This window comes from Denticeps clupeoides, chromosome 5 (assembly GCF_900700375.1).
Source record: "Denticeps clupeoides chromosome 5, fDenClu1.1, whole genome shotgun sequence".
Taxonomy (NCBI): Eukaryota; Metazoa; Chordata; class Actinopteri; order Clupeiformes; family Denticipitidae; genus Denticeps; species Denticeps clupeoides.
Genome location: NC_041711.1, coordinates 33,769,094 through 33,791,013, shown reverse-complemented (window position 1 = coordinate 33,791,013; position 21,920 = coordinate 33,769,094). Strand labels below are relative to the sequence as shown.

At 42.7% G+C, this 21,920-nt stretch overlaps 4 protein-coding genes across 11 annotated transcripts; all 4 read left to right on the top strand.

The window, feature by feature from the left end:
- Window positions 1-339: 339 nt before the first annotated feature.
- Window positions 340-4,644, top strand: LOC114790400 (E3 ubiquitin-protein ligase TRIM39-like). Of its 5 annotated transcripts, none has more exons than XR_003749796.1 (7): window positions 340-573; window positions 699-794; window positions 880-1,101; window positions 1,170-1,264; window positions 3,121-3,324; window positions 4,251-4,344; window positions 4,529-4,644. XR_003749796.1 is itself a non-coding variant. In XM_028980445.1 (6 exons), exons 1-6 carry the CDS (start codon window positions 421-423, stop codon window positions 1,983-1,985), a joined length of 1,143 nt encoding a protein of 380 aa, XP_028836278.1. In that variant the 5' UTR covers window positions 340-420; the 3' UTR covers window positions 1,986-2,333. The 5 variants fall into 5 exon arrangements, 2 of the variants coding, with proteins under 2 accessions (XP_028836278.1, XP_028836279.1); XR_003749797.1 differs by having other exon boundaries at window positions 3,121-3,434; XR_003749795.1 differs by having other exon boundaries at window positions 3,121-4,344.
- Window positions 4,645-5,732: 1,088 nt separating this feature from the next.
- Window positions 5,733-8,820, top strand: trim108 (tripartite motif containing 108). Of its 2 annotated transcripts, XM_028980441.1 has the most exons (7): window positions 5,733-6,268; window positions 6,495-6,590; window positions 6,680-6,913; window positions 7,028-7,092; window positions 7,162-7,277; window positions 7,973-8,512; window positions 8,617-8,656. In XM_028980441.1, exons 1-6 carry the CDS (start codon window positions 5,843-5,845, stop codon window positions 8,494-8,496), a joined length of 1,461 nt encoding a protein of 486 aa, XP_028836274.1. In that variant the 5' UTR covers window positions 5,733-5,842; the 3' UTR covers window positions 8,497-8,512; window positions 8,617-8,656. The 2 variants fall into 2 exon arrangements, with proteins under 2 accessions (XP_028836274.1, XP_028836273.1); XM_028980440.1 differs by having other exon boundaries at window positions 7,973-8,820.
- Window positions 8,821-9,566: 746 nt separating this feature from the next.
- Window positions 9,567-15,909, top strand: clk2b (CDC-like kinase 2b). Of its 3 annotated transcripts, none has more exons than XM_028980442.1 (11): window positions 9,567-9,845; window positions 10,824-10,929; window positions 11,550-11,616; window positions 11,715-11,831; window positions 11,917-12,083; window positions 12,240-12,334; window positions 12,538-12,667; window positions 12,750-12,832; window positions 12,897-12,976; window positions 13,615-13,705; window positions 13,818-15,909. In XM_028980442.1, exons 1-11 carry the CDS (start codon window positions 9,780-9,782, stop codon window positions 14,001-14,003), a joined length of 1,188 nt encoding a protein of 395 aa, XP_028836275.1. In that variant the 5' UTR covers window positions 9,567-9,779; the 3' UTR covers window positions 14,004-15,909. The 3 variants fall into 3 exon arrangements, with proteins under 3 accessions (XP_028836275.1, XP_028836276.1, XP_028836277.1); XM_028980443.1 differs by having other exon boundaries at window positions 9,568-9,845; window positions 10,824-10,914; XM_028980444.1 differs by lacking the exon at window positions 10,824-10,929 and having other exon boundaries at window positions 9,574-9,845.
- A 1,681-nt stretch (window positions 15,910-17,590) lies between these two features.
- On the top strand, window positions 17,591-21,691 carry LOC114791203 (complexin-3-like). The gene is made up of 5 exons (XM_028981848.1): window positions 17,591-17,970; window positions 18,149-18,262; window positions 18,360-18,572; window positions 19,352-19,439; window positions 20,217-21,691. Exons 3-5 carry the CDS (start codon window positions 18,367-18,369, stop codon window positions 20,433-20,435), a joined length of 513 nt encoding a protein of 170 aa, XP_028837681.1. The 5' UTR covers window positions 17,591-17,970; window positions 18,149-18,262; window positions 18,360-18,366; the 3' UTR covers window positions 20,436-21,691.
- The last annotated feature ends 229 nt before the right edge of the window (window positions 21,692-21,920 follow it).

Sequence of the window (21,920 nt, the reverse complement as noted above, 5' to 3'; positions counted from 1 at the left end):
AGCGCTTCTTCTTCAGCGTTGTGTATTTTTTTGATTTCGTTTCCTGAACCACAAATGATGAGCTGACACCCAAAAGATTTTCTGTGCAAAGTGTATTCTGTACAAAAAGCAAGTTCGCGTCAGAACATCGCGTCTTTCTGCACCTACAATATACAGTATTAAAAGAACATAAAAAAAAGAAATATATATTAATATTTAATAATTAATATATATTAGTTATTTTTGTTTTTCGTGACTAAATCAGACTGAGGCATTTCTGGGTATCACCGCCGCAGTAGGTGTTACCCAGTGGGTGTCATCTCTGCTTCTGTTTAAGACCAGTTTTTCAACTAAAGCATTTCCGTAACGTCACAGAAGGAGTTGGAGAATATTTATGCAATAGTCTTGGCTACTAGTGTTTGGACTTAAAAGCTATTAGGCATGGAGGACAGGACGATCTGTCCCGAACACGAAGAGGAGCTCAAACTGTTCTGTGTCACAGACCAGAGGTTTGTGTGCATCATTTGCAAACATGGAGATGAGCACCGCGGACACCGTATTAAACCTGTAATGGATGCAGCCAAACCCTGCAAGGTATTGCATGGTATCTGTTTTATTTTACATTAGGATTAGTATGTAATACTGTACAAACTGTACTTTTACATTTTTACTGCTAATCTTGTCCAGTGAACGTGCAATTTCCTGGTTTTTGCATCCAGGAAGATCTAATCAGGGCTCTGGAATTCCTGTCGGGTGAAAGCCGAGAACTAAATGTCATGATCTCTGAACAGACAGCAGAGATCAGTAAAGCACAGGTCAAAATCTGAAATGAATGTGTATGAATATTACAATAACAAGATTTCCAGCAAAGGCGGTCACGGTGTCTTTGTATTTTTGCAGGTGAAATCAGAAGATCTGCTCTCCCAGATTTCTGCAGATTTTCAGGCAATTCATAATTATCTGTGGAACAAGGAGAAGGCCATAAAAACACAACTGGAAATGAAGGAGGGGGAAATGCTGAAAAACCTCTCAGTGTTGGAGGACAGACTGAACGAGGTCACTGAGAGTCAACAGTTGCTCACATCAGCCGTCGAAATGGAAGATCCAGCTGGTTTTCTGCAGGTGAAGCAGTCAGGTGATGGTGTGGCTTGTACTGGAAGTGCAGAGTTCAAACGTGACTTTCTTTCCAGTGGTGGGCCGATGGGGGTCTTTTGCAGGTTGAGACACTGAAGGTGGAAGTAAGCAGTGGTGACACCCAATCTGACGCGAGTGATTCAACAACCAAGTGGGTACACCGTACACACTCCAAAACCAAAACCTTCTCAAATTTACTTCACGCAATATAATCACATGCTGCAGGTTCAAGTCACGAGTTGAAGGTCTTCGTGTTGCTCCAAACATACTCACTCTTGGCCCATATGAGTCCATGTGTCCCATCCTTGTGTGGAGAGACATGCTAGAATCGTTGAAAGAAGGTAATTGAAGTTGTCTAAGCAGGAAGTCACTAGTGGAAGAGAGGTGGGATGTGTGCTTTTTCTGAACTAGTCTCCAGATGCAGTGCCACAATGGACCCCAAATTGAAACTGTCACTCTCGCAGAATGCTGTAAGAGTGCCAGAGGGCCGCAATGTGTTCTCCAGGTTCCAAAGGTCTCACAATGGATACAGCCAAAGAAAAATGGAGAACCTGCGAGAAGGACAGTACTACTGGGAGGTTGATGTTAGGGAAGAACCAGGCTGGGAGCACGGCCTTACGGTGAGATATTATCCCCAGCAGGAAACATCTTCAGCCTGGGAGTGGCTGTTCTCTGAACAATATAAGACCATCCGTGTCCTCTTGAAGAGTGAAGGAGTTTATGTTGTGAACGGGACTGAAGAAGTACAGCTGAATGTGGAAATTGTTCCGAGAAGACTGGGGATGTACTTGAATTGTGAACAGGAACAGATTTCATTTTGTAATGCAGATAACATGTCCATCATCCACACGGTGTGGTGTGAGAATAAATAAGCATGCCGAGCTCTGCAGTGCTTGGCCCAACATTGTCAAGGTGCGATGTGTAAGATTTTGCTGTGTGGAAGTTCAGTTTCCCAAACGGGGGAAGAAATCACCAGAAAACTGTCCTCTCTGGAGATCCTGATCTTTCCGGGCAACAACTCCCCTCAGAAAAACCTCTCAATTCAAATCATCTTGCTACTGTTAACACGACGACAAAATTGAACCATCTGAACCATCACCTCTTCACAGGGTCTCCGGTCCCAATCAACTCTGTTCTCCCCGGCTGGTGGGACATTTACAGCATTTATCAGACGCCCTTATCCAGAGCGAATTACAATCAGTAGTTACAGGGACAGTCCCCCCTGGAGCAACTCAGGGTTAAGTGTCTTGCTCAGGGACACGATGGTAGTAAGTGGGATTCGAACCCGGGTCTTCTGGTTCATAGGCGAGTGTGTTACCCACTAGGCTACTACCACCCACAAGGACAACCACCACAAGGACAACTTGTCCTGCTCCATTTGATTTGCCGAGACTACCACCACCTTTAAGAAGCAGCTGAAAACTCACTTGTTCAAAACGTATTTCAGACGAATCTAACACACACGAACATGCAGACAACCTCACAAAAAAATATATATAACACAAAATATTTTTTATTTGAACAATATATTCATGTTTGTTGAACGCACGATACAAGTTGCTAAAAGCCTTGGAGTTTGGATTGACGACAAACTGAGTCTGAACCATCACGTTGCTGCGATCTCCAGATCCTGCAGATCCTGCACCCTGCTTGAGAGTTATAACAAGTGAAAGATTTACTGTCTAATGTCCCCTCCCCAACAATGATTTTCGCCCCTGGATTACGGGTCCACGTCCTTACCCGCTATAGGCCACCACTGCCCCTGAGGTCCCATTGATCAAGGTTCCATCTCCTCACACTGCTCACTAAGGGTAATAGGTTAAATGTAGAGGACTCATTTTGTTGTATTTGCTCTTTATTCTACATATTGTGCTGTTCAGACAGCAATTGCTGGAGCCAAATTGCTTGTGCATGTTAACATACTTGGACAATAAACATGATAAAAGACATAACCTCAAGAATTTATGTTATTATTGTGTCACTTGTGTTCCCTGCTGGTCTTTCTAGAAACGACTATGAATTTTTCTGTTTGTAACCGACCTCAAACAAAGCTGGGCCGTCTGGTCGGACCACTTCTTGTGCCAGCAAGGCTAACCCCTTCACTGGAACCTGCACCAAAGAGGGATTCATTTGGTTTAAAGAAGTTTAAACCAGAATCAAGCATTGGATGATCTTGTGAAATCTCAGAATGCTGAGATAACAAAAACTGAGGTAAAACACAGCAAATACATAAATGGTTATCTTAACGATATTTTTCGTATATTGTTCACAGAACAGAGAACCGTTCTGGCCCATTCTAACAGGAAAACGGATGGGTCAAGGTAAATTGCAACTAAACTTGGAGATGTCTAAAAGCCTATTAGAACAAATTAGCGGCCAGTTTAAGGTGATGCACCAGTTTCTGGTGAAGAAGGAAGACCAATTGCAGAAACGTTTGGTAAAGAAAAAGAGAGGTCTGAGACTAGCATGAAGAACAATTTGATCCTGTTAGATGTGAAAAAGATGTGAAAAAGACTGAAAGGATGATGGCCTCTGCCATGGAGATCAACCAGCCTGACTGCTTGATGCAGGTGATGCACTACATCATGTTATCGTGCTGATCTGTCAGGTCTGTGTTCTGAAAGAGGAGGTGGATGTTTGTAGCTGAGATGAAACGATCAGCTCGGTGCCAGAGAAATCTGCTGAAATGATCATTATATTATCACTCTTGGTGTCACTCATACCCGACCAAGTCCCTCAAAACAATATGGAAGCTACAGAGTGATGAGATTCATGGACTCCTCTGCAAGAGAAATGACTGGGTGTCATAACTTGACAACACGAAGCTCAATGGAACACTGAGAACAGAAAACAGAATTATATGCAAACTATAACTTTAAAATGACACAATGAAAGTGACAGTGATGTTTTTAGTGCCCATTGAAATTCAGGCCAAATAGAATGGGGTAAACTCTAAACTGAAAACATCTGGCTGTGACAGAAAGGAAAACTGAATAAAAGTCCATCCCACTATAACTTGGTCAGACAAATGTAATATGCAAGAAAATGATTTAATTCTGAGATGATTAACCATCCAGGACCATGTTGGTCAGAATGCACGTGTGTTTTACGTCCATGTTTCTGTTTGTGTGTGTTAGGGTTAGAGTGTGTGTGTGTGTGTGTATAGTGGTGGCACGATAAGGGATATCCTCTGACAGATGGGATGAAACAAAACACTGACAAAATGAAAAAGTAAGTACAGAAAATATGTAGACCCTACATTTCATTATAAAACATTTTTAATAGATGCTGCTGTGTGGACATGTATTGTTAAATCCTCATTTCACTTCACTTTGTTTAAATTTGAATTGTTATCACATGACTAGTGGCCCATTAACAGATGCCTAGATGCTTCCTTGTGATGTTTATGTCCAAGGTTCACATCCCAGGTAAAGGACCTTAATGTCACTCCTCACTCACTCACACTTGGACCATATGAATCTCACCTGCCTTTCTTTGTGTGGAAGGAAATGCTTCATGCGGTTGTACCAGGTAGGTTCAGCAGGTCATTTTCATACCTAAATAATATCAAATTATTAAGAAAATGTTTACAGATTTTAGCAAAGTTTTGCAAACTTTATTACTTACTTGCTTTCCATGACTGGTTAGTTCCAGAGGAACGTACTATCATGGACTGTGGAGATTCCTATCTGAAGATCTCACCTGATGGTTGCAGCATCCGCCAAAGAGACAGAAAGACTGGACTGAATAAAAACTCCTGGAGTCCTGGAGTTGTCACCCAAGAAAGCTTCCAGAATGGTCAACATTACTGGGAGGTAGATGTGGGGGTAAAACTAGACTGGAGTGTTGGCATTAAGGTCAAAAGAGAAGGGTTGAATGCAGTTCCTATTATGATGAATGTTGGAATGCCACCCAGGAAAATTGGTTTGTATCATGACTGTGGAAGACAGAAAGTCTCCTTTTATAATGCTGACAGCATGACAGTGATATACACCTCGTTTTGCAGCTCCATCACTCCTTCCTCCATCAGCTTGTGTCCAGGACACTACCTGGGCGGACAGAATAGAGATCCACTCACTATCTGTCAGTGTTGAGTAAGTTATAACATGGTCTAGTGTAATTCGGAATTAGTATTCTGTAATCAGAAGCCCCGGGTGCCTGTCATTAAATGCAGAGGACACATTTCACTGTGTACTGTGCTGCTGTGTATGACAATCACTTCACTTTACTTTACCCTTATGTTAATCATTTAATAGTCACTTTCTTGTGGATGATCACTAATGTAATGTCAAATTAAATAAATAATCCTCTGATTCACACTATTCTGGGCTCATTGACCACTGAACCAGGATCCAGTCCAAATGGATTATGGTATTTAAATGATGGATTTGTGTGAATAATGTATCTTAGGTATTTACCAAAAATGTGCTTGTCTTATATTTGGGAACAGATTAAATAGATATATTTCATTCATCTATTTGAAATATGTTAGTTGTGACCAAACATTTTGTTGTGACCAAAAGCTCTAGTGGCACAAAGCCAGTAGACACCGCCGATTTTCCAGCGATATTCAAATGAGCGACACTGCATCCTGTCTGGCAACTTCTTGTGCCAGTGAAGGGTGTGTCCTTTCTCTGACCCGACTTTAGTAAATGCGTAAAATAAAAGCAGTTCTTTCGGAAGCGAAGAAGACCAAAAAAGGAGCTTTTCTTTCAGATTCAGATTTAAAATGGCTTCACATTTATCTTGGCACATACAGTGTCCAGTCTGCTTGAGTGATTTTGTGGATCCTGTGAGACTACCTTGTGACCACTCGTACTGCCGAGACTGCATCACTGGACACCTTCAGTCAAGCCTCGGTCCCAGTCTGTGTCCAGAGTGCAGGAGTCCTTACGCATGGGTGGACCTGAAAGACAACAGACTTCTGAAGAACATCACAGAAGCCTTTAGAAGGAGGCCAGGTTCTCCGACTGACCAGGTTAGTCCTCTGAGGCCAGCGCAGCGCCCCGAAGACATGATGTGCCGTGAGCATCAGGAAAAACTCAAGCTGTTCTGTGAGGCAGATCAGAAGTTGACATGCACCATCTGTAAGGAACAGGACAAGCACCAGGGACACCATTTCAGACCCGTAAAGGAGGCTGCTGACAGAAACAAGGCAAACAAAAAATTTAATTCTTTTTGGATGTTGTCAGGCATAATACATGTCAATTATATCTAGAATATGTTAAGTATCCATAGATAACAAAATAATTTGTGGATTTCTCATGAAATGCTGAATACTATCCAGATAGTAAATGTCAAATGTACGTTATTATCACATTACATTATTGTAGATGTACTGTACATCATAAATGTGTTTTACTGTTACTGGGATATGGTAGAGGGTGGTGAAGGAAGCATTGGGCTTTTTGGTAAAGGAGAACCAAATCCTGGATGATCTTACTGAGAGACAGCGTGGAGAGATGATCAAATCCGGGGTGAGAAGAATTAGTATTCCCCTGTTAAAATGTTAGCACCTCCACAAGGCACATGAAATAAACGTATATTATTATATCATATTTTCCAGAGGAGAACCCAGAGCCTCTTAGAGCAGATCACCTCCCAGTTTGAGGTGATGCACACATTCCTGAGGAACAAGGAGGAGGAACTAAAGAAAGAGTTGCAAAAGCAGCAGGCAGAGGCTATGACGGCCATGCTGAAAAACCTGTCAGTGATTGAGACGAGGGCAGGAGCTGGCAGAGAGGCTTCTATCATGCTGAAGTCTACATTGGAAATCAAAGAGCCCGGTGGCTTTCTGCTGGTATGACGGGCCACACCTTTCCATGAATCATACGTGAACGTGCTCTCTTGGTGGTGGAAGATGCATAGAAAACACTGAAATCATACTACACAATCATGTGTTTGTGTGTGTTAGTGGTGGGAAGACGAAGGATATGCTGTGACAGAAGGAATGAAACTAACGGATGGGACAAGGACCAAGTGAGTCTGGACAATGTCTTCATCAAAAAAGGCCTCAGCTGAGTCTTGCTGAAATTGCTTTTTTTCCAGGTATAAATCAAAGGTGGAAGATGTCTTTGTGACCCCTGAATCAGTCTCCCTTGGCCCGTATGAAACTCACTTGCCCTTCTTTGTATGGAAGGAAATGCTGACGTTCATCAGACCAGGTGAAGAAACACAAATGCATGAAAGGAGCTTTAGAGAAGTTCTTATCAATCCTCTCCTTGCCTCTCTCCAAATCTTCAGTGTTTTCTATTGATTTGTGTGGTTTTTTTTTATTGATTTGTGTTGGAATGAGAAATGCAGCACTGCACTTTGTAGTCGTGGAAGGACACAAATACTGCTCTTCAGAAGATTGCTGCTTCAGTGTTTTTCGACCTTTTTTTCTTATTGACCATTACATCAAGTTTATGTAAACACAACACTTGAACCGCTCTCCTTGCAGGTCTTGATGATCCAATAAATGGTCGGTTTTGGTGCAATCTTGCAATATCCTTGCCTGTGAAGCCATGTTATGGTTAACAGATGAAGATGATTTCAAGCGTCACCCTCCTTTTAAAGCATCCAGTCTGATATTCTAACTCAATCAGCATGACTGAATGATCTACGGCCTTGTGCTCCTCAACACTCACACTAGTGTGAACGAGTGGATCACTGAAATGATCTCAGCAGGACCTTTTGTGGCTGGGATGAAATGCAGTGAAAATGAAGTTCATTTTCATGGCAAAGAGGCATCTGATCACTCGTCATAACATTCTGGTGTAAATGCAAATCGGCATAATAAAAATGGCCATGACCGTACATAATGTACATTTATAGAGAATGTGGCCACATGTGGCCTAATTCTGTGTGTATTCTTCAGTTCCAGATAGATTCACAGTAAAAGAACCCGGAGACTCCTACCTGAAAGTATCTCCAGATGGCTTCAGCATCCGCCAGGCTGACAGACAGGGTAGCTTATTCAAATCCTACAGCCCTGGGGCCGTCACCAATGAAACGTTTCAGACTGGCCACCATTATTTTGAAGTTGATGTTGGGGGTAAGTTAGATTGGAGTATTGGCATCAGGGTCGTGAAATCCAAAGAGAATGATCTGCTTGTGCCACTGGAGAATGACATCCAACTCCACCTAAAACACGACGAAGGGTTGGTCTTCACTCACAACGACACAGCATCTCCTGTTGAGGTGAAGGACCAGGAGAAGCCCAGGAAGATTGGACTGTACCTGGACTGTGAGAGACAGCAGGTTTCCTTCTACAATGCGGAGAACATGTCCTTGATACACACGTCATTTTGCAGCTTCGTTAAGCCATGCTGCATCAGCCTGGGTCCCGGCCTTTACCTGGATGGCAAGAACAGTGAAGCCCTGAGGGTCTGCTGCTACTGAAGTCAGTTCCGACCAGGTGGATGTCAATCAGTTTGTACAATTGTTTATTGTAAAGACTTTACTGGTACTTTTTTATTATATGGCTTATTATAAAGGTTCATTATTTACATTATTTACCAGACACCCTTATCCAGAGCAACTTACAGTCAGTAGTTACAGGGACAGTCCCCCCCTGGAGACACTCAGGGTTTAGTGTCTTGCTCAGGGACACGATGGTACTAAGTGGGGTTTGAACCTGGGTCTTCTGGTTCACAGGTGAGTGTGTTACAATCGTTGATTGTATTTAAAGCAGATTCTTCAATTTAATAATGAATATTAAAAAATGTGGAGATAAAAAAAAATATGTAATAAGATGTATATTGTGTCAGTCTGAAAACCGAAATGTTTGGATTTCTGCTGAAATAAACTTAATTGGTTAAATAAATCTGTAGGGTTTTTACTGCCAGCCTTGGTAACGTCAATTGTCATATCCCACAGAAGATATCAACGCATCAAAAAATATGTTCTCAGGGAATTAATGCATGCACCCAAGCATCCAAGTGGTCTACAAGACCATTGCAGACCCCCTTGCAGTGGACAGATGCGTTGTGCACATCTGTTAGACATTACGTACTTATGATGTCCGTTCTTGGACCAGTATTGGTAGGTACTAAGATAAAAACAATCTCATAGGTTTTGAGGATTCGCTGTCCCAGTTGTCTAAAATCAACATCCTTCACACAGTATTGAATGTGACTTTATTTTACACAAATTGCTGCTTATAAGTGTATAGAACTGATTATGGAAACATGACATGATTTTATATTTGTCAGCTTGGTTTTTTAAAAATCCTGAGCAGTCATCTTTTTAGTCTAGTTCAAAACAGTAATGAGAAGCAGGCCCCTTCACAAGTGGAGAAAATAGCCGTGTGTGTGAGTGTGTGTGAGTGTGTGTGAGCGTGTGCATGTGTTTTGGGGGCTGGGGTTAAGGAGGTATAAGGAGGTCAAGTTGAGTAACTAGATATCTTGTTACCTCGTGCTCAAAACTTAGATATTGCATTTAAGACTTTACCCAGGGGGACGTGACCAGAGATTAAAATTAGCAACAGTCTCAGTTCTCACTCTCCTTCAACCCCATCTTTTCATTCTCCTCCTCTACTTGCTCCCATTCCCCTTTTCCCTCTCTGTCCATTTTGTTCCTACTCTTTTCCTCTTGCTTTTGCTGATCTGTTTTTTCCTGCTTTTTCATCATCATTTCACTCTTCCATTTCTTCAAACTGTGTTTGCCTATCTATATATCTATTTATGGGGAAAACAGAGTTATGTTCACTCTTTAAAGGTTTTCTGGACTGCCTCTGCCTTTGCTTATGTGTGAGTACCTATATCTCCAGCAGACATGTACTAGTGTGTTTGATTTGTACTAATATCTTGATTTCAGTTACTAAATTTCACATGTTTACATCATGTCTGACATTCTCTTTCTAGTTGTCAAAATGTGTAATTTAGTCATTTTCTTTACAGTTATTTTCTGTGTTTGGTCTACTTAACTACTTAGTTTAATGTTAATGCCATACAGCTTCATCTGTGGTCTATTTAAAATGTCATTAGAGCCCGAACGGGAACTTCTGTAATCAAGAAATAGATCAGAAGGGATGAGATACGTCATATGTACGTCATATATATGGGGCAGTGGTGGCCTAGCGGTTAAGGAAGCGGCCCCGTAATCAGAAGGTTGCCGGTTCGAATCCTGAGCCGCCAAGGTGCCACTGAGGTGCCACTGAGCAAAGCACCGTCCCCACACACTGCTCCCCGGGCGCCTGTCATGGCCGCCCACTGCTCACTCAGGGTGATGGGATAAATGCAGAGGACACATTTCACTGTGTGCACTGTGTGCTGTGCTGCTGTGTATCACAAGTGACAATCACTTCACTTTATACTTTATATAAAGCAAAAATATATATTCTGTGCCACTTTTCAGAATATATGAAGAACATGTTTTTCCTCATTTTGTTGCAGGGCAAAGTGTGAATGTGTGTACTTTAAAAAAACTGCTTAAGAAAGCGTGTGTCCATTCATGTCAGGACAGATATGTGTGGGGCAGCACTGGGATCATATTTTGGTCAATAAGTCTGTGGTCAGTTCCATGCATGTGTTTTTATTTCTTTTCTTTTCTTTAAGAAATATGCACATACGTCCTTATATACTCTATGCGCAAAGGGAATTGAATTGAATGCAAAATGCCACATACTGTGCAAATGACATCCGTCACCACGCTTGACCCTCTCCATATTCTGCTGTTCATCTATCTGTGACCTGCCCTTTCACCTTTACCCTCCCCATGGCTCACAGAAGAGTGATAGTCGGACACGGGGGTCGGCTGTGAGGGACGACAGTCACGGCCATCTGGTATATCGAAGTGGAGACGTGCTGAAAGAGAGATGTACTCACCATCACTGTACTCCAATATTATACCTTATGTTTTATATTATACCATAATACTGCAGGGCTGGCCAACCCTTCTGCAGGAGTTTAGTTTAACGCACAACGTTTAGCCGATTTGTCTGTAATTGCCAGTTACGCTCGGCAGCAGAGCACCAGACTTCATTTTCTACAAGCAAATCATGTAAATCATGTACCTTCCTTCAAAACCAGGGTCATTATGTAAAGCCCTGGATCCATTTACATTTACATTTACAGCATTTACCAGACGCCCTTATCCAGAGCGACTTACAGTCAGTAGTTACAGGGACAGTCCCCCCCTGGAGACACTCAAAGTTTAGTGTCCTGCTCAGGGACACAATGGTAGTAAGTGGGATTTGGACCTGGGTCTTCTGGTTCGTAGGCGAGTGTGTTACACGCTAGGCTACAACCACCCAGTTGGATAGAACGTGGTACCAGGAGAGTTGGCTACCTCTGACTTGTCGCTTATTTTAACTCTTGTAATGTGTAAAATGCACAATAGACATTTTCACTCAGTTACTTGAGGGAAATAAGGTTGTATTATTAGATGTACGCAGGTCCAACATGAATTTTTCATGCTTCTTCTCCCCTTTTCACTCCACATTTTACCGCCAGATGAGGTGGTTGACACGCTGGGTGAAGGGACCTTTGGCAGGGTGGTGCAGTGTATTGACCACAACGGGTATGTAATTTAAACTTCGTGTGTGTGTTGCATATTTCAAATAGTTTCTGCATTGCGTTTCATTGGCACATACGGAGCGAATTTTTGTTTGGCGCCAGGCATGGAAACCGCGTTGCCTTGAAGATCATAAAGAACGTGGACAAATACAAAGAAGCTGCCCAACTGGAAATTAACGTGCTGAAAAGAATCTATGAGAAAGACCCGGAAAATAAGCAGTGAGTTATGAAATGGCTCTGAGGTTGGAATGTGGAGAAATGTGTGGTTTTATTTTTGTGTATTTTTTATCCTTCTCTGCTTCAGTCTCTGTGTTCAGATGTTGGACTGGTTTGACTATCATGGACATGTGTGCATCAGCTTCGAACTGCTGGACCTGAGCACTTTTGAGTTCATGAAGGAGAACCACTACCTACCGTTCCCCATCGGCCAGATCCGCCACATGGCGCAGCAGATCTGCCGTGCCGTCGGATGTGAGCGATAATTGTTTTGCTTCACGTTGGTCTCATCAGCCATGCGAGTGCATTTTAATGTCTATGGCAGAGTTTGAACAGAAGGTGGCACGCTGTCCCTTCACAGCAGCATGTCCTGAGTCCTGGGGTGTAATTGGTTTGCGGTTGCCTTGACAGTTCTCCACGAAAACAAGTTGACCCACACTGACCTGAAGCCAGAGAACATCCTGTTCGTGAACGCAGAGTTTTCCGTCACGTACAACACCACGAAGGTGAGGGGTGACAAGACTCTGGTCCGTTCATCTGGGCTTGACTTGACATTAAACTCATTCGTGGGCCAATCAAGGCTAATGGATACGATTATTTTGAGGAGTTTCCAGAAGAAGGCACCTTCTTGACCTGTATAGTTGTTTTTGTCAGTTTGTTCGGCTGGCCAGTAGCGTCGAGTGTGACGACGGTTGCTCTTTTTTGTTAGAAGCGAAACGAGAGAACAGTGAAGAGGACAGAGGTTAAACTGGCAGACTTTGGCAGCGCCACGTTTGACCACGAACACCACAGCGCCGTGGTTTCTACCAGACACTACCGAGCTCCTGAGGTCATACTGGGTGAGAGGAAGTGTGTGTGGCATGGTAAAGAGGATTTAATTGTGTCTATGGGCTGGACCAATCGAAACCTGTTCTTTTCCAGAGCTGGGGTGGAGTCAGCCATGTGACATATGGAGTATCGGTTGCATTCTGTTCGAGTATTACCAGGGCATAACTCTCTTCCAGGTACTGGCCAATGTTCTGGCTTGAGCAGCATTTTTCTAGGCACTAAACAAGCTCTGTTTTTTAGACTCATGACAACAGGGAACACCTGGCCATGATGGAGAGAATACGAGGACCCATCCCATCCCAAATGATCTGCAACACCAGGTCAGATGGTTTAGACCAGAACTCTCCAAATCCTATTCCTGGAAGCCAGTCCAGGGTTTTCAGACACAAATGTCAAACTTTCCCAACAAAATGAGTCTCTACTTTTAACCCATCATCCTTAGTGAGCAGTGGGCAGCCATGAAAGACACCCTAGTAGCAGTGTGTGGGGACGGCACCTTGCTCAAGGGGACCTCATTGGCAGCTTGGGATTTGAACCTGCAACCTTTTGGTTACGAGTCCACTTCCTTACCCACTAAGCCACCACTGCCCTCTCAGCCACTTCTAATCTGTCCCAATCTGTGCCCACTGCTCACTAAGGGTGATGGGGTAAATGTAGAGGACACATTTCGTTGTGTCCTCTTATGTCACTTTCACTTATGAGTAAGAATATTTCAGTGATGTGTGTTTGTTCTTATTTGTCTCTACTAATAAAATAATAATTGTGCGTCTGTCCCTGCTGAAGCTTGACAGACTCAGCTACACTCAGATTGAAGTTCTTATTATGATGTTGTTATTGCAATGTTAATAACTGTAGAAGTGACAGCAACAGGAACCTGCTCTAGGCACAATGCACGTACGTGTGCCTGACCTGGGAAGTTCTGGTGCGGTTTGGTTTGTATAACTCATTGTGCCCTCAGGAAACAGAAGCTTTTTGTGGACGGGAGGCTCTGTTGGGATGAGAATTCGTTGGCCGGGAGAGTTGTAAGGGAGCACTGCAAGCCGTTAAAAGTGAGTTACCACCCCGGCCATAACAGCCTGTCTCATTATAGTCCCTCGTACCTTCACGTTTATTCGGAAATCTCACTGCAGTTTGCCCTCCCTCCATCACGCTTTCTCTCAGATGTACCAGCTGTCTGAGGCTGAGGAGCACCAGCAGCTGCTGGACCTGTTAGAGCACATGCTGGAATATGAGCCGTCCGAGCGCCTGTCTCCCTCTGCATCCCTTCGCCATCCCTTCTTCTCTCAGCAGCCGTTCAGCTTCTCTTCGTACAGGTGGGGCTCAGACCACAGTTGTGACCTCAGCTGATGGGACTCTGGAGGTGACTACACACCGAAGGGTGCTTTACACTGAGAGATGCCATGGAAACAATGTTAAAGGGAGCAGTGTATGGAATTATCAAGGGTGTAGATAGAGTTAGATGATTCACCATGGCGTTGAATCATCTGACTAAACTGAATTTAGATGCTCAGTTGTGGCCGCTACCTGTATAAATTAATATTCAGAATATTATATATTATGATGAAGAGTAAGTGTACAAACAAACAAATAAATAAATAAATGTTCCAATGAAGCATATTTTACATACTCTACCAGTCAAACGTTTTAGAACACCCCAATATTTATTTATTTATAGATATTCAAGAAGTTCAATGTCCTCTGAAAAAAAGCACAGAGCAAATAATTAACAGATATAACTACTGAATAAATGTTCTGCAATGGAAATCAGAACGTTCTTCCCAACCTCCCAAACGTTGCAGAGGTTTTCATAAATATGTGGGAAATGTTGCTTTGCTGCCACTCTTCTGTCCAGCCGGTTGGGGTTCAAGTGTAAATACTGTGCTGGCCACTCTTTATTATCAAGCTGACCAGCTTGCTCTTTTTCCTTAATATAATTCTGTCATAGCCTGGATGTATGTGTTTGGTCCTTATCTTGCTGTAGGATGAACCCCTGAAAAACTAGGCATGTACCAGATGATCCTGGGCTAGATGTTTTGTTGCCATGAATCCATGCAACGGAGAGCGACTTCACATGTTCTGTTGTTGTTGTACAGTGATGTCACACACTGAGGGACCATCCTTTCGCCTACTAAATCCTGCGTGATTTTGATTATTCCATCCATAACACTTTGTCCGGTCTTCCATGGCCCAGGCAAGAACGTGAAACCAGTAGAAACAGAACAACAAAGCGGGCACTCAAACCAAGATGGGTGTTGATTGTAGTGATTTAATGCAACCGTATCATCAAATGTGGGATGCTGTAGGTCTGCCAGGTGTGTAGAAATGTTTCTGATGGACCTACTTTAAGCATTTTCCTTCAGGATTAATTAAAAACTCTTTAATTAAAGAGTTTTCTGATTCTGGTTTCAGTTTCTTAACAGAAATAATGCTGAATTATAAAATGGTGGGATAGTGAGGGTGGTGCTTTAACCACAGCTACTTTTTGAGCTTGCGACACAATCATGTGAAAAAAATTCAGTCAGATGTTTTTTTTTAGTACATGTGTATGTAATGAAGAAAAATTGGGACGCATGCAAGAATCGGAGCACCAACTTTCAAGGCTCAGCCACCCTCAACTGCTGTAGAACATCTTTCATTTTGTAGTCATTGCTTTTTCCCTGAAAAGGGCCTTTTTGAATAATTCTGAAATGTATTTTCAGGTTTGGGAATCCTTTGCTTTTCCCCAAAAATCTCTGGCAGTTCATTGCTTATCTTTGTATCATTTCAAGCAATTCTCTGGATGGCTTAAATACAATAAAAGTAAGTGGCTAAAATTCAAAGTTGTCTTTTCATAATATACAAGTACACAAAGAGATTTGGAGATTCACAGTGCAAATGGAATAACACACAACATACAAACATGACAGTGGACATTTTGCACGTTGTGCACTGAATCCTAAAAAAGTGCAGGTCCAGATAAACTAGACAAGTAGCAGCAATGACAGTATATCGGTGTGTGGATGTATTTAGTATGAAGCGTATGTGGTATATGAATTGTGGTATCAAAAATGGACTGGTAGGTTTAAGAAAATGTATGTAGAGCTAACTTTTACTCTACAAAAAGTGTAAAATTTACTGTTCATTTCACACTGAAGAGATATAATATGTATAACATGTCTTGCAGTTTTATTTGTATGAATTTGTATAACATGTGTAACTTCATAAGCACAACTGTATGAAATAAGTGATTGTCATAAAAGTTTTTTTTTCTGTACTCTCCTGTCATTCCACTTTTTTGAATCAGTTTACAACGTGCTGAACTGACGCTTGTCTCCAGGGTGTAAATGTGGCCGTTCACTGTGCCCTGGTGCACTGGCACCGGACTGAGCCAGGATAAGTGGGCGGGGCTTGCAGACGTTGCAAGGCTGTACGTGGGTGTTTCGAGTGTGTGTGTGTGTGTGTGTATGTCCTAACCTTGGCAGTGCTCTGTTGCAGGCTCAGTCTCAATGTCGGTGTGTAGGGTGTTCAGGTTCTATTCAAAGGGTGAAGGCTGGCAGACAGAGTGATTCAAAACTTTTCATTCATCTGTGAGCTTTCCGTGCAAACAAACAACACGTTTCATCTGATCTGTTGAGTTTAAAAGGTTTCTTGAAATGATTTTTGTGTGTGTTTGTATGTGTGCATGAGTGTGTGTATTGTGTGGCTCAGAAAGTCCTTGCCTTTTGCCAGAATGTATTTATTCTGCTGGACTGAATATGCTCAGATAGCCTTGACCCTTAATGGCGGTCCCATAAATCTCTCTGTCAGCTCCTCTCTCTCTTTCTTGGATATTATATTTTCTTATCTGCATTTATTATTATCTTCAGGTGGCAGTTAAGTCACGAGTGTGTGTGTGACATGCGCTGCCTGTGTTGCACATGCTCTGTCACGGTGAACTCTGCCATTGTAATGGACTCAGGATGGCTTCAAGCGTGGTAATCTGGCACCCCCTTCCCCTGCACCCCCCTACTGGCTGTCCTTCACATGTGCCGGACGCTGATCCTACAGCAATCTCTTAAGCAGCTCATGTGCACACACACTCCCACACAAGCACTGTCTGTCTGTCTCAGTTCTGTATAAGTATTCAGGGCCATTTAAATATCCTGCCATTGGTTACGTGAAAGGCGGCCATTATTTCCTCCATCGGTGTGGGCTGACCTTTCAGCTACAGCCATGGCCTGAATGGAAATGCGCTCTCCGGCACAGCATTGCTGATTGAGGGAGCTCTCTGCAGAATTGAATTCTAACTAAAAAATGTAAATCCTTCTGATCTGTACGACCTCCACAGCTGCTTTTAAAACCCTCTCTCTGCCATCATCTTCGGTAATTAATAGCGTCCTCACTTGTCAGACCCCCCAAGGCTGGAGTAGTTGGAGGGAAAAAACAATAGACCTTGAGGTGATATATTCTCCTGGTAATTCTTGGTAAAATTCGGAGGAATAATGATAATTTTTTTGCTTTCTGCATGGCCTCTGCCGTCTAGTCTGCAAGTCTTATTAAAAAAGTTGCATTTACAACTTTTGCATTGCATTTTATCTCTATTCTTTCCTTAGGAAAGAAAACTGGTTTTATTTTTCAAAAATTTGTACCAAGAAAACATTTATATATTGAATAGTCTGCATTGGCACAGTATTTAGCCCAACAGGATAGTGTCTGTGGAACACAGCGTATCAGTTGTGACGTTCTCTTTTCACTTTGCATGATCAGAATGTGCTGGGAAGGTTAACACACGAGTCCTTCAGAAATATTCCTGGAAAGGTTCTCTGTGCTGCTGTGATGAAGACAGCGGGTGCAACTCGGACCCGGGTTGCCATATTACTTTTGCTTACTTATGACACTGTGCAGACAGATACAGAATAAATGCACTGCAACACTCCTTGCCCAACAGTGTCCCATCTGGCCATTATCTGGTCACAGCTTATCTTCGTCCTCAGGTACAGCTAATGATGGCACCATTAAAGGGCCTCTGACCACATGTGCGTGAGCGTATGATGCACGGCAGAAAGGGACATCACCACACTTGCCGGAGTGCATTAAGGCCTCGACGCACGTGAATCACCGCGCCTCTCCTGGGATTGCTAACAAGATTCCCGGCTCTAAGGTCCTTAGGCCATTAATCTGGCCTGGTGCTGGGAGAGGGAAGAAGCTGGAGAACCTGCCCTCGCTCCCCAGAGAGGAATCCGGCACACAAAGCGCAGGAGCTGCGGGGCCTGACGACATGGAGACTTCCTCCTGGTTTCATTTTTAATGCGGAACTGGACAGCTACGATCTCAGACCTACTGGCTGACCTCACAGGTACATGAGAATTTTGCATACAATATCAGGAATAACTACAATGACAGTAATAATTTGGATTTGGATGTGCAGAGAATTGATTGGTTATTCCTTGTTTCTTGTATTTACATGCGTGTGTGATTTATTTTTGACACGTACCTGCCTCCCCGTGCTTGAGAGTCTGACCTTGTCCTTGCAGGACCGGCCTTCTGAGTCATTTTTCAGAACCGCGGCCTGTCTGCTGTCCCACCTGGCTGTCTGGCAGTCCCTGTGCATTATGGGTATGACTGATCTGGGCTCTTCCTCCATAAAGGTTAAGCTGCACGTTCACACAGTGATCCAGACAAACACGTTGCTGCGAGAGGTTTAGCAGTCCGCCTCCGACATTTACCTCTCAAACCCTGGCACAGCAGCCACATGGATTCCATGGTGAAGAAGTCTTTGGCTGTTCCAATAAAGAAGCTCACAAGCTGTGTGTCTGAGGGCAAAGATCAGGACTCATGGAGCCTACAGCGAGGAAAACGGGCCAGAGGAGGGAAGGGGAGGAGCGCTGCACCCCGGCCCGGGCAGCAGACAGACCCATCAGTGATCCGAGCATACCAGGCCGACCTGGAGAAGGAAAGGCAAGACTAGTCATATTTACAGTGTGTGAATATGCTGCTACATGGTACAATCACCATTCCGTTATACGTTACAATTGGACAGTAAAAAAGCAGCTCCAAAAACTAAATCTGCTGCTTCACAGCCATTAAACCCTCAGCGGGAGTTTTACTTCGATGTCTCTTCCCATTAAGTGTTACTTGCAGCTGGATTAATCCTAAAACACAAAGCAGGGGACTCGGGTGGATAGGGGGACGGATGGGGGTGACTTGTGAGGGTATTATTATTGATTGATTGGCAGGATAACAACAAGGCGACAGTTCAGATTCATGCAAGGCAGGTTTGACGACAGATACGTCAGGAATTTGGTGTCTGTCAAGTTGTGCAGTACGTTATAAAACAGAGAAAAAGACCATAAACGATACATCTTATTTCCAAAGATGCGCAACAAACTCAACAAATGGCAACAATGATTCCGTCATTTTTATTTAACAATCTGACAAATCTCTTATAATGAGGCTGTAAACTGAATACTGGTACAGGTAGGCGAGGCCTAACACATGTTTTAATTAGTCTTAGTTTATTGGTTGGGCTAATATAGTAATGTGCATGTTGTATGGTCTTTTTTTGACAGCATGCCACTGTTAAGCAGTATATCTCACTAGTCAGCAGTCATCAACTATGTGTTTGTCACTTTTTCAATTTGTATTAATGGCATCAAATGACATCACTCATCCTGCCATAAGTTGGTTTGAGGCAAATCAGGTCAACTTGCTAACAGGCTGCTCTGGATGCACTTCAGGAAGCTGAGGGAAGCCATGAATGCTCAGAAGAATGCAGAGAGGGCAGCAATGAGGACGCACTTCAGAAGAAAGTACCAACTCTCCAAGGTGAGTGTGGTGTGCTGGAACGGACGCCCATTCGTGTCTGTACTTCCCCTCAGCGTACGTTTCTTTTCATATTGCTCGTCTACATGGCCAGATTTGGATCTTGAGGTCTGAAGTTGTGACACTTGTGTAGTTTTCCTGCCACTTTCTCTTTTTAGAAAGAGAATGTCAATGTCAATGTCAATGTCTTAATATGATGTCTCTGTCTGTTCTAGAGCTTGACTTAAAATTCAAAAACCATTTTCCAATTATATACACACTACCTGGCCACTTTATTAGAAATTGTTGGTTTGCACTTTGTTGTCACTGCCTTGGTGCATTTTATTTAGCAGATCTGTTCGAAATGTGAGTAGCCACTCAGCTGTGCTAAATGTCTGGTATCCGTGGACTTGATCAGATCTGCTGTTAATTAGAAAATATTAAAGTATTAGAGACTCTTCTGAATGCAGCGCTCGTGTTTTCCTTTTACATGCCTCAGTCTCAGTGATCCAGCGCCCAAAAATATTCATGTAGAAAATGGCCACAGGTCTACAGCTGGGGGTTGTTTGCATGCCCTAAACAGGTTGGTTCAAGTCCTGAACCGCCAAGGTGCCACTGAGGTGCCACTGCTCCCCGGGCGCCTGTCATGGCTGCCCACTAGTCACCAAGGGCGATGTTAAAAGCTGAGGACACATTTTGTTGTGTGTGCCGTGTGCTGTGCTGTGTATCACAATGACAATCACTTCACTTTCACTTTCACCTACATGGATTCATTTGTGTTGTGTCGTAAAACTTGACCAGAGTTCCACAGATGCAAGTCGCCTGAGAGCTGTTGGAGGAAAAGTGGCACTCCCCCGTGATCTTGCTGCAATGGTTCGTCCTGAAGCGCCCCCCAGTGATGAAGGATATAGTCTGCTTAAGGCGTTCCAAGGCCTCAGCTTCAATATGGGGGTTTTGTCAGGCACCAAGCAGACAAAGACCCCCACGCCTGCACCTGATGGAGAGTGCAAGATCATGTGAAGGGGTCAGTTTGATCACCCCATGCTGCTATATGTGAGCGTGAAACTGCATTATAATACATATGCAACAAAACTATCCAAAGTTCCTGAAGCCAAGTTTCAGGTGCCTAAAACACATATTGTCCAACGCACATATACACGTCTACAGCAACTTCTGTCTTCTCACAATTTTTTACTTTTCATTTTGTTATATCTGTGCAGGTTTGTATTATGCATTATATAAACTTATACTATTACATAAAATAATTAAGATGTGTGTTTCAGCTGTTAGGACTGGTTTTACTGGTCTCAAATTCACTGTATTCCACATTGTGTCAGAATTACCTCCAATACAAATTATGTTGCACTAGATTTTTAAGTTTATTAAAATTTCTGTTCAGAAGTGAAACTAAAACATTCATTAGAGGATTTTTGATTTAGAAGATAAAGTTTGTACTTTGCCCAGGGATGTAATGGTGACTTTATCAGTGATTCACCCATAATGGCCTTATAAAGCTGAATTCATCTGGTTTCCAGCAATGAAAGAAAGGAGGTTTCTCTAAAATAGAACCACATGATTAGCAGGTATTTTCAAGGAAAAACTAAAACTGAACTGGTGTTGTAGCCCCAAAAGAGAAGCAATTTATTAGCATTCACTTAGGTTGTGGATTTGACTTTTCCTGTCACTCTTATCTTATTTTAGATGTACAACAGAAGTCATATTGCTTGTAGACATTCACTTCCCCACATTGTTTTAATCTGAGATCTGCTGTTTGCACAATGAATGATCTGTTCCTAGATTAGTACTGGGGTGGTTCCATCCATTACTCTTCATTATTCTCCAGGTCTGGACATGGACCTGAAGCCACAAGTGAGGAATCTCAGGGGCAGCTCATTTTCAGGAAAAGTGCAATATAGAGTGTCTGTGTGTGTTTTAATTTATTAAATATCAATAATCAATAGTCAAAATTTCTGTACTTTGATTTTTGTGTAACACGTTGATCTGTTTATAAGCCATGCAGTGGATATGTTTTTATGTGTCTTAATGATTCTTATGTCATATGGGGATGCAGGCAGGATTCAAATTACTTTCATTTTTAAAATTCACTGTTAGGCAACAAAAGCTAAAATATTGATTATAACACATTCCACAAATTGTTGTTGTTATTTATTTATTTCCTTTACATCCATTTAAAGTGGCCATTATTCATGTAATAAATATATTGCTTTGTATTGTCACCACCAGATAATTCACAATAAAGTCTGACAGGCATCTTCCCCAGTGTGAAAAGCTGTCACTCTCTCTTCACACGACCTCTGGCTACGGCAAATTTATGGAGCATCTGTGCCTATTTGTGTGTGTGTGTATGTGTGTGTGTTGATGAATGAGTGTGTGTTCGTGTAACCACATTTGCCGGAGCACCATGACACGGAGAAGAATGACATGTTTTGCTACTCTTGAACTCTCCCCGTTGCTGTGAATAAATCATTGTTTCTATCTGAAAGA

Bases quoted from the DNA above. Each gene is read 5' to 3' on its own strand.
- LOC114790400 (XM_028980445.1), top strand. From the start codon at position 421: ATGGAGGACAGGACGATCTGTCCCGAACACGAAGAGGAGCTCAAACTG. The intron at 795-879 runs GTCAAAATCTGA...GTATTTTTGCAG, and splicing joins CAGAGATCAGTAAAGCACAG to GTGAAATCAGAAGATCTGCT. The intron at 1,102-1,169 runs GTGAAGCAGTCA...CTTTCTTTCCAG, and splicing joins ATCCAGCTGGTTTTCTGCAG to TGGTGGGCCGATGGGGGTCT.
- LOC114791203 (XM_028981848.1), top strand. From the start codon at position 18,367: ATGGATTCCATGGTGAAGAAGTCTTTGGCTGTTCCAATAAAGAAGCTC. The intron at 18,573-19,351 runs GCAAGACTAGTC...GATGCACTTCAG, and splicing joins GCCGACCTGGAGAAGGAAAG to GAAGCTGAGGGAAGCCATGA. The intron at 19,440-20,216 runs GTGAGTGTGGTG...AAACTTGACCAG, and splicing joins GAAAGTACCAACTCTCCAAG to AGTTCCACAGATGCAAGTCG.
- trim108 (XM_028980440.1), top strand. From the start codon at position 5,843: ATGGCTTCACATTTATCTTGGCACATACAGTGTCCAGTCTGCTTGAGT. The intron at 6,269-6,494 runs GCAAACAAAAAA...GGGATATGGTAG, and splicing joins AGGCTGCTGACAGAAACAAG to AGGGTGGTGAAGGAAGCATT. The intron at 6,591-6,679 runs GTGAGAAGAATT...CATATTTTCCAG, and splicing joins GAGAGATGATCAAATCCGGG to AGGAGAACCCAGAGCCTCTT.
- clk2b (XM_028980442.1), top strand. From the start codon at position 9,780: ATGGGGAAAACAGAGTTATGTTCACTCTTTAAAGGTTTTCTGGACTGC. The intron at 12,335-12,537 runs GTGAGGGGTGAC...CTTTTTTGTTAG, and splicing joins TCACGTACAACACCACGAAG to AAGCGAAACGAGAGAACAGT. The intron at 12,668-12,749 runs GTGAGAGGAAGT...GTTCTTTTCCAG, and splicing joins AGCTCCTGAGGTCATACTGG to AGCTGGGGTGGAGTCAGCCA.